The sequence below is a fragment of the Salmo salar genome, chromosome ssa26 (genome assembly GCF_905237065.1).
Source record: "Salmo salar chromosome ssa26, Ssal_v3.1, whole genome shotgun sequence".
Classification (NCBI taxonomy): Eukaryota; Metazoa; Chordata; class Actinopteri; order Salmoniformes; family Salmonidae; genus Salmo; species Salmo salar.
Window position 1 is genome coordinate 33,794,349 of NC_059467.1, and position 9,019 is coordinate 33,803,367.

General features: G+C 42.6%; 1 protein-coding gene across 1 annotated transcript in view; it reads right to left on the reverse strand.

The window, feature by feature from the left end:
* LOC100286620 (dmX-like protein 2) overlaps positions 1-8,768 on the reverse strand; it is a 94,148-nt gene extending 85,380 nt beyond the window's left edge. The window contains 1 exon segment of the mRNA XM_045708286.1: positions 8,341-8,768. Within this exon segment, the coding sequence (XP_045564242.1) occupies positions 8,341-8,427 (87 nt within the window). The 5' untranslated portion in view covers positions 8,428-8,768.
* Between the last annotated feature and the right edge of the window lie 251 nt (positions 8,769-9,019).

Here is a 9,019-nt window from a genome sequence, read left to right on the forward strand (position 1 = left end):
GTGTGTGTGTGTGTGTGTGTGTGTGTGTGTGTGTGTGTGTGTGTGTGTGTGTGTGTGTGTAAAATGTGGCAACGGACAACGTGACAAGGAATAGTTTGATTTACTGGACCCATATGCATTGTGTGCATAACCCACTGGGCGTTCACCCACGGTGATCACAATGACAGGAGTCACAGATTATGGTAATTTATGCATCTTAACAGAACATGCAACTCATGTAATGAGGCAGCCAATAAAATGTCATTTTCAAACATTTGCCTAAATGCAATTTGCGTGAAAACACCATTCTAAACAGAGCACCTGGTAAAACACCATTCTAAACAGAGCACCTGGGGAAACACCATTCTAAACAGAGCACCTGGGAAAACACCATTCTAAACAGAGCACCTGGGAAAACACCATTCTAAACAGAGCACCTGGTAAAACACCATTCTAAACAGAGCACCTGGTAAAACACCATTCTAAACAGAGCACCTGGGGAAACACCATTCTAAACAGAGCACCTGGTAAAACACCATTCTAAACAGAGCACCTGGTAAAACACCATTCTAAACAGAGCACCTGGGGAAACACCATTCTAAACAGAGCACCTGGGGAAACACCATTCTAAACAGAGCACCTGGTAAAACACCATTCTAAACAGAGCACCTGGTAAAACACCATTCTAAACAGAGCACCTGGGGAAACACCATTCTAAACAGAGCACCTGGGAAAACACCATTCTAAACAGAGCACCTGGGGAAAAACCATTCTAAACAGAGCACCTGGGGAAACACCATTCTAAACAGAGCACCTGGGGAAACACCATTCTAAACAGAGCATCTGGGAAAACACCATTCTAAACAGAGCACCTGGGGAAACACCATTCTAAACAGAGCACCTGGGGAAAAACCATTCTAAACAGAGCACCTGGGGAAACACCATTCTAAACAGAGCACCTGGGGAAACACCATTCTAAACAGAGCACCTGGGGAAACACCATTCTAAACAGAGCACCTGGGGAAACACCATTCTAAACAGAGCACCTGGGAAAACACCATTCTAAACAGAGCACCTGGGGAAACACCATTCTAAACAGAGCACCTGGGGAAACACCATTCTAAACAGAGCACCTGGGGAAACACCATTCTAAACAGAGCACCTGGGGAAACACCATTCTAAACAGAGCACCTGGGGAAACACCATTCTAAACAGAGCACCTGGGGAAACACCATTCTAAACAGAGCACCTGGGGAAACACCATTCTAAACAGAGCACCTGGGGAAAAACCATTCTAAACAGAGCACCTGGGGAAACACCATTCTAAACAGAGCACCTGGGGAAACACTATTCTACACAGAACAGACTCTAAACATGCAACAACTAGGATGGGTTGCTAATATGATTACAATTGTAATCATATTATGATTAAAATTGTTCCAGGAGAGAAATGGCATAATGGTGGGTCCAATAGGGAAGTAAATGGAAATGTGCAAACATTATATAATTACTCCTGTCTATACAGAAATAAATCAAATCATTCACAATACTTCCCCAGAAAGCCTGACTTAGCCACAGAGGAATCAAGGATCATTAGCGTCTTTAAAAAAATTGCTGTGGATTGTTTCACATCACAAGCTAGTAGGCCTACGCACGCAATTTGGGTAGCGCGCTCGGCAATAGGCCTAGCTGATTATTGAGTCGCGGCTGTCAGTAACACACATCTAAAATAAGATAATGGGTCTTGAGTGTAATGTTTTATGTTGAGACAGGAAGAAGGGAGGGGTGTGTGGTGAAGATACAGGCCAGTCTCTCCAGAATGGCTCAGCCGACACCCGCAAATTCCTGCGCATTCATTGTTTCATTGGGTGAATTGTTTGCCCTTAGATATTTTTTTATCAATTCCCCATTACATTTGTCACCAGTAGTAAATGTCCCTTTAATCCCTGTCATTTGATTACATTACATTTATGTTAATGTATGTATTAACTACAATAATTCACCATTCTCACAGTGAAAAGGTTGTTCCAGAATTCACAACCTGCTATACTTGTCAGTAACAAGTTTTAGTTTATTTCATAACCATCATACATGTTTTCATTGTTATTGGTTTGGAGTGCTCCGTTTGAGCAACGAGCATGTGTCTAGTTTCTCTGTCCTGATAATGTTGAGGGGGAGCGGGCGCGCCTGGGCACGCATAGAAGTACCTGGCCTGCTGAGGCTGGTGATCTCTCCTTAGTTGACTTAATAAAAATGATAAACATCTAAAAGTTACGATTAACCACACGCCAATCATTGAGAAAGGAAAAGTTATTATCGAAATGAAACTGTTCCATGAAAATGCGCATATGAAAATCATAACTGACACGCAGAACAGTAGAAATGGTAGGATAAATTGTAGTTTGCCTGAACTTCAAATTCCCAAGCCGCCTATGAAGTCTTCATGAAATAATTGCCTCCATGTTTCCATGGTGGGATTTTGCCTATAGGCTACTTTGAAGCAAGGTAAGACGTGCTTCATAATATGAAATAAATCATTCTTGTTTCAAACAATGAAGTATGTTGTAAAAATGCATACTGCCCCCAGCTGACATTGTAAAGTGGTGGGTGACGTGCTGACAGCCTGTTTCCTGAACTTGAATGGTGAATGGGAGGCACACTTCAATTACTAGTTGAGAAATAAAAATGGTAGCTCTTTAAATCATGCACCAAAAGTATTTTTAACACGTGATTGCAATTGTTGCGCAATGAATGGGCTTGTAAAAGCACTTGTTTTACTCCAGCAACAACCAGCTGAGGATTGTATTGTTGTATTGGATAAATAAGATACTTTTAGTATATTTGGACAACCCTTCAAATTAGTGGATTTGGATATTTCAGCCACACCCGTCGAGCACACAGCCATGCAATCTCCATAGACAAACATTGACAGTAGAATGGTCCGCACCTGAAGAGCTCAGTGACCTTCAATGTGGCACCGTCATAGGATACCACCTTTCCAACAAGTCAGTTCGTCAAATTTCTGCCCTGCTAGAGCTGCCCCAGTCCACTGTAAGTGTTGTTATTGTGAAGTGGAAACATCTAGGAGCAATGGCTCAGCCGCAAAGTGTTAGGCTACACAAACTCACAGAACAGGACGGCCAAGTGCTGAAGTACGTAGCGTGTACAAATCGTCTGTCCTAGGTTGTAAAAATCACTTCACTACCGAGTTCCAAACTGCCTCTGGAAGCAACGTCAGCACAATAACTGTTAGTCTGGAGCTGCATGAAATGGGTTTCGTTGGCTGAGCAGCCGCACACAAGCCTAAGATCACCATGCGCATTGCCAAGCGTTGGCTGGAGTGGTGTAAAGCGGTGTAGTGTAAAGACCTAGTGTGGTTCTGGAGGTTTCTTTCCCCTGAAATGGACCCTGACATCTCTGAGGGATGCATAAACGGCCTATTGTGCACTACTTTTTCCCTATATAGTACACTACTTTTAGTGCATGACCAGATCCCATGGAGCTCTGGTCAAAAGTAGTGCACTATATAGGGAATAGGGTGCCATTGTGGACGCGGACAGACACTGAGCCACCAGCCCTCAGGGATGGAACCCAATGGAACACAATAGTAGTCGTTAGGCCTATGCTTTCAGCTGTAGTAGTATAGGCCAATGCATTCATGATTTTGTGTAAGATGGAATTGTATTATTTTAAACAAAACATACACGTACAAACGACAACATCACACAAAGATCAACTGCATCACACCTGCTCAGACCCACATGCTCACACCCCCATTTCCAGCGCCTGTATCTCTCCACCACATGGCATCAAAATGCACCATTTTGTTAGGCCAATGCATTCGTAAAGCAAATGTCTCATGTGGCTGTTCTAAAGGCTTTATGAATGTGCCTACAATAAACTGTTACCATGTTTTCCATGTTATGCTAGCCTATGTCCCAAAGCAAGTAGCCTCTAGCTTAGGTTCCATTCCCATGGTTGTTTCACCACATACTAGAAGCAGCTGGTTCAAAAATCACTACACTGTACGCTATTATTAATAACATTTAGAAGTCTGAATATAGAGAACGCCCTGAGCGCCAACCATGTGTGTGAGAGTGACATGAAAGTGTTTAGTATTTTCCCTCTAGAGCAAGTTTCACACAGAGGCCAACATTACATACCACAAGCAGCTGCTGTGATGAGGTTCTCATCTCTCTCAAAATACAATCAGGGGGAAACAGTTTGGAAAGAAAATGGCTATTGCTGTCAAGAGAAGACAGAAAAGACAAATCTTTTACAGTTATGAAAATTCTCAACTTGATTGAGCGAACAGTATAGCCTATCTTATTGACACCAGCGGAGAGCATCGGCCAGATCCCCGGTGAGTGGGAATATTCACTCTTTATCATTGTTGGGTCAGTCAGTGCCACATCAAAGTGAGTTTTTGGACAATCATTTCCTCCTCCAGGTTAGATGGATGTCATATTGTAGGCTATTTGGGTCTCCACCTTCTCGTAGGCCTATTATATGGATGAGACGACCTTGTTTTTATTGATCTGATTTGTCGGTCAGCAGAGTATGCTACCCTGTACTTTTTGTCGTATTAAAAAAGATGATCCTAATGTCTCCAGTCATATAAAGTTTAGTAGAACTGCACAAAATGTGTTTATAAAAGGCCACATTTTTCCTGTGCAAAGAAAGGAGAACAGATGTATCTGATATAGCCTAAAGCCCACTGAACGGTCTATTTTGTGAAAAGAGTTATATTATTAGCCTAAATCATGACTATCCAATCTACTCATCACATTAGGAATAATAGGCTTCTTTACATAAGTCTGCAAATGTGATGCATGGAATGCTTTATTATTAAAGGAGAATTTTTAGGTTAAAATTTGCTTCCCCAAACTTGAAACTCGTGTACCGCATATAGCACTGACCTCCGGGGCACTAACCTCCGCTCCCCTTCCTGCATTTCAACACATTCTTGCCATGGTGCAGAGAGAAACAATTGCAGTTTTATAATGCTATTCTACACATTTTGTCATGAGGCTTACAGAAAATATAGCAGTTTTAAAGCTAATTTCCTGGAGGGCCAAGATATCACCCATAGGAGACAGTGAAAGCCGACCTAATAACACACCCTGAGACTGTACCACTACACGTACTGTAGCCTCCCCATATAACTACAGTATGTGAGTGTACTACCGTACTGACAGGGGGTCTGGCGCTTTGTGGCGCAGCAGCTTGTGAACAGCTTACCCTGGCAGGGGTTACTGGTTCAAATCCTGCTTAGGCTGTTCCCTCTCGTCAGCTCTGAGATGCTGCAGCTCAGTGTGTGTAGGCTAGTATCAGATAGACTTTACTGTTAAGCTAGCTGTATGTAGGCTAGTATCAGATAGACTTCACTGTTAAGCTAGCTGTGTGTAGGCTAGTATCAGATAGACTTCACTGTTAGGCTAGCTGTGTGTAGGCTAGTATCAGATAGACTTCACTGTTAAGCTAGCTGTATGTAGGCTAGTATCAGATAGACTTCACTGTTAGGCTAGCTGTGTGTAGGCTAGTATCAGATAGACTTCACTGTTAGGCTAGCTGTGTGTAGGCTAGTATCAGATAGACTTCACTGTTAAGCTAGCTGTATGTAGGCTAGTATCAGATAGACTTCACTGTTAGGCTAGCTGTGTGTAGGCCAGTATCAGATAGACTTCACTGTTAGGCTAGCTGTGTGTAGGCTAGTATCAGATAGACGTCACTGTTAAGCTAGCTGTGTGTAGGCTAGTATCAGATAGACTTCACTGTTAAGCTAGCTGTATGTAGGCTAGTATGAGATAGACTTCACTGTTAGACTAGCTGTGTGTAGGCTAGTAGCAAATAGACTTCAAAGTTAAGCTAACTATGTGTGGGCTAGAGTCAGATAGCTAGACTTCACTGTTAGGCTAGCTGTATGTAGGTTAGTATGAGATAGACTTCACTGTTAGACTAGCTGTGTGTAGGCTAGTAGCAAATAGACTTCAAAGTTAAGCTAACTATGTGTGGGCTAGAGTCAGATAGCTAGACTTCACTGTTAGGCTAGCTGTGTGTGGGATAGAGTCAGATAGCTAGACTTCACTGTTCGGCTAGCTGTGTGTGGGATAGAGTCAGATAGCTAGACTTCAATGTTAAGCTAGCTGTGTGTAGGCTAGTATCAGATAGACTTCACTGTTAGGCTAGCTGTATGTAGGCTAGTATCAGATAGACTTCACTGTTAGACTAGCTGTGTGTAGACTACAATCAGATAGACTTCACTGTTAGGCTAGCTGTGTGTAGGCTAGTATCAGATAGACTTCACTGTTAAGCTAGCTGTGTGTAGGCTAGTATCAGATATACTTCACTGTTAAGCTAGCTGTGTGTGGGCTAGTATCAGATAGACTTCACTGTTAAGCTAGCTGTGTGTGGGCTAGTATCAGATATACTTTACTGTTAAGCTAGCTGTGTGTGAGAGCTAAGGCCAAAAGCCATTCAGGCTACTGTCAGCAGATGGTAAATTCTTACAGATCATCATATCCATATAATAGGCCCACTTCTAATGGGATTTCTATGATCATATCATTATTACTTCAGATAGCCTGCTACTCTGTTACACAGTCATACAGAGGATAATTCCATATACTCACTCACTCACTCACAGAGGGATAGGCAATCTATTACACAAACAGACACAGGCTAAAAAAAGGAATTTCAAGACAAAGAATGCAAACATCACTCATGTATTAATCAATAGACCAAAGTAACTTCCACTCTGTCAGGCTGGCAGCAAACCAGGATAGTCAGACAGGACACTAATACACCTTTCAAACCAAGACGTTTTTACACTAACTTTAGCATCCAGACAACTTTTTGTCTACTTTTCTTAATATGAAAGGTACTGCAGGCAACAAAGCCTATGGTTTTATTTCCGCCAACTGACCTAGTCATGATTGAGGTAAAGTTCTGCCTACGGCTTAGTACTGTATATGCATAATGCTGAGGCACTAAGCTTATTCTACAGCCCTTAGCCGTGGTATATTGGCCATATTCCACAAACCCCCAACTTAATCAGAGCAGTAAAAAAAAAATATGTTTTGTCATACCCGTGGTATACGGCTGTCAGCCAATCAGCATTCAGGGCTCGAAGCACCCGCTTTATAATGTAGCCTAAATCAACAGTAGGGCTAGTATTTTGATCGATCCGGTATAGGCAACTCCAAAAGCCTGCAGAGGTTGTCAAATATGAACACGGACTCACATCAAAATAGGATTGCTATTATTTTCTATCAACATTATGACTAAGTTAAGACCCTACGCCTGCTCCCGAACAAAGGAGCGATGGTAGGAAAAATATGAAACGCAGATGAAAAAAGCATGGGCTTGGGTTCTGTTTCAAAATATCACTTTTTTTGTATTTTATTCCACTATATTCTTACTATAAAATGTGTGTGTTGACTGATCGGGTTGGTGTGTCTTGTCTGTTTAATGAACAAAATAAGGAACTATTGATTTCATTTGGAGGGCCTGTTTGTAAGGGGGTCCTATGAACATGGGGGGGGGGGTTGATGGTGACCAACATCAAATGAGAAAATGCACACTGACTAACTACTATATTTCCAAACGACTATCATATTATTCAGATGGATAGTAAATGCGATATGATGCATGCAGAATAACACGCAACCTCTTTGCTCTGAAAGGATGCCAGCTAGCTGTCTACGTCACCGCCTGCACAGCTGATGCTAGCTTGACAGCCGCTCGAGCTAATGATACATGAAACACACTGACGCCAATGTTAGCTAGTCTCGTTCACAACACACACACACACCCCCACACCAAGCCCTAGCCCCGGGATAGGTGTGGCGTTTCAATCATATCATTCAATGTATTGTTTGGATGCTGGAAAGAAAACTGAATTATTATCGATGTGCGATGTTATATATGAGATTGCGTAAAAACATCAAAGGAATTCCCCTGTCGACCCTTTTAACACGCAGCATCATAAAGGTCATTTTACAGGCTTTCCGTCTTAGGACCAAAGCAAATAAACAGAACGTTAGCTCTGGCTCTATATCCTCTGCGAACACCGTAGGATAACCTTGAACACCCACTGTTAGCTGGCTAATGCCGACCGTTAATGTCAGGGCGAATGAATGATGTGGTGGATTGGCAGCCTCACAGACCTGACTCAACGTTACCCGTGAATATATCCGTGCACTTCATGCAGACGACTCTGTGAATCTTGTTAGCGCTCTGTCTAGCCAAGATGCTATCTAGCGCTGGTTTGTTAGCAAGGATGCTATCGCTGACAGCTAGGTAGCTAATCATCGTCTCCCAAATAGCGTCAGATCAATTCAATATCAAAATAAAACCTACGGTGAAAGGAATGTCGTTGACGCTCCCCACAGAATAGCAGCAGTCACCGGGGTTCACAGCTCCCGTTAGCACCTGGTGGAGATGCATTTTCCCCTTCTTTTAGCTTCAACAGATGTCTGGATATTTAATTATTTACGACAGCGACTCGTCCACCCTCTGTTTCTCCATCTAACTCGCCACTGCTGCTGGGAATTGCATCCGTCTGTAGTCGGTCTGCCAGCGGCTTGTTTTTTGTTTCTCCGAATTTCCGCTAAAACGCCGCGGAAGAGGTGGACTGAAGTCGGTTTGAATCAAATAGCAGGTTGTCCTGTTGTGTACATGTATGTGAAATAGGCTGCCTTCGCTGTTAGTGTCAAAACACACAGCGTCGGGATTCTTACAGGCAGCGCTTCGCTGAAGGAAGAATATCTGCAGCGAACCTGACATGCGCGTTCACGGCGATCCGAAAGCACGACTGCATGACCATAGACACATAATGTCTAGATTGTGAACGACACTAGCGTATGTAGTTATATTTTCTAATTGCCGCAATATTTAATCTTATTAAATTACCTTATCTGTAAATATGTTAAAATGTCAGAAAAATATTTAATGGCAAATGTCCCCATTCGGTCAGAGACAATATACCCGCTCTAGTTTATCATTTCTATGTTGATGACGCTCCATGTTTGGGGATCAC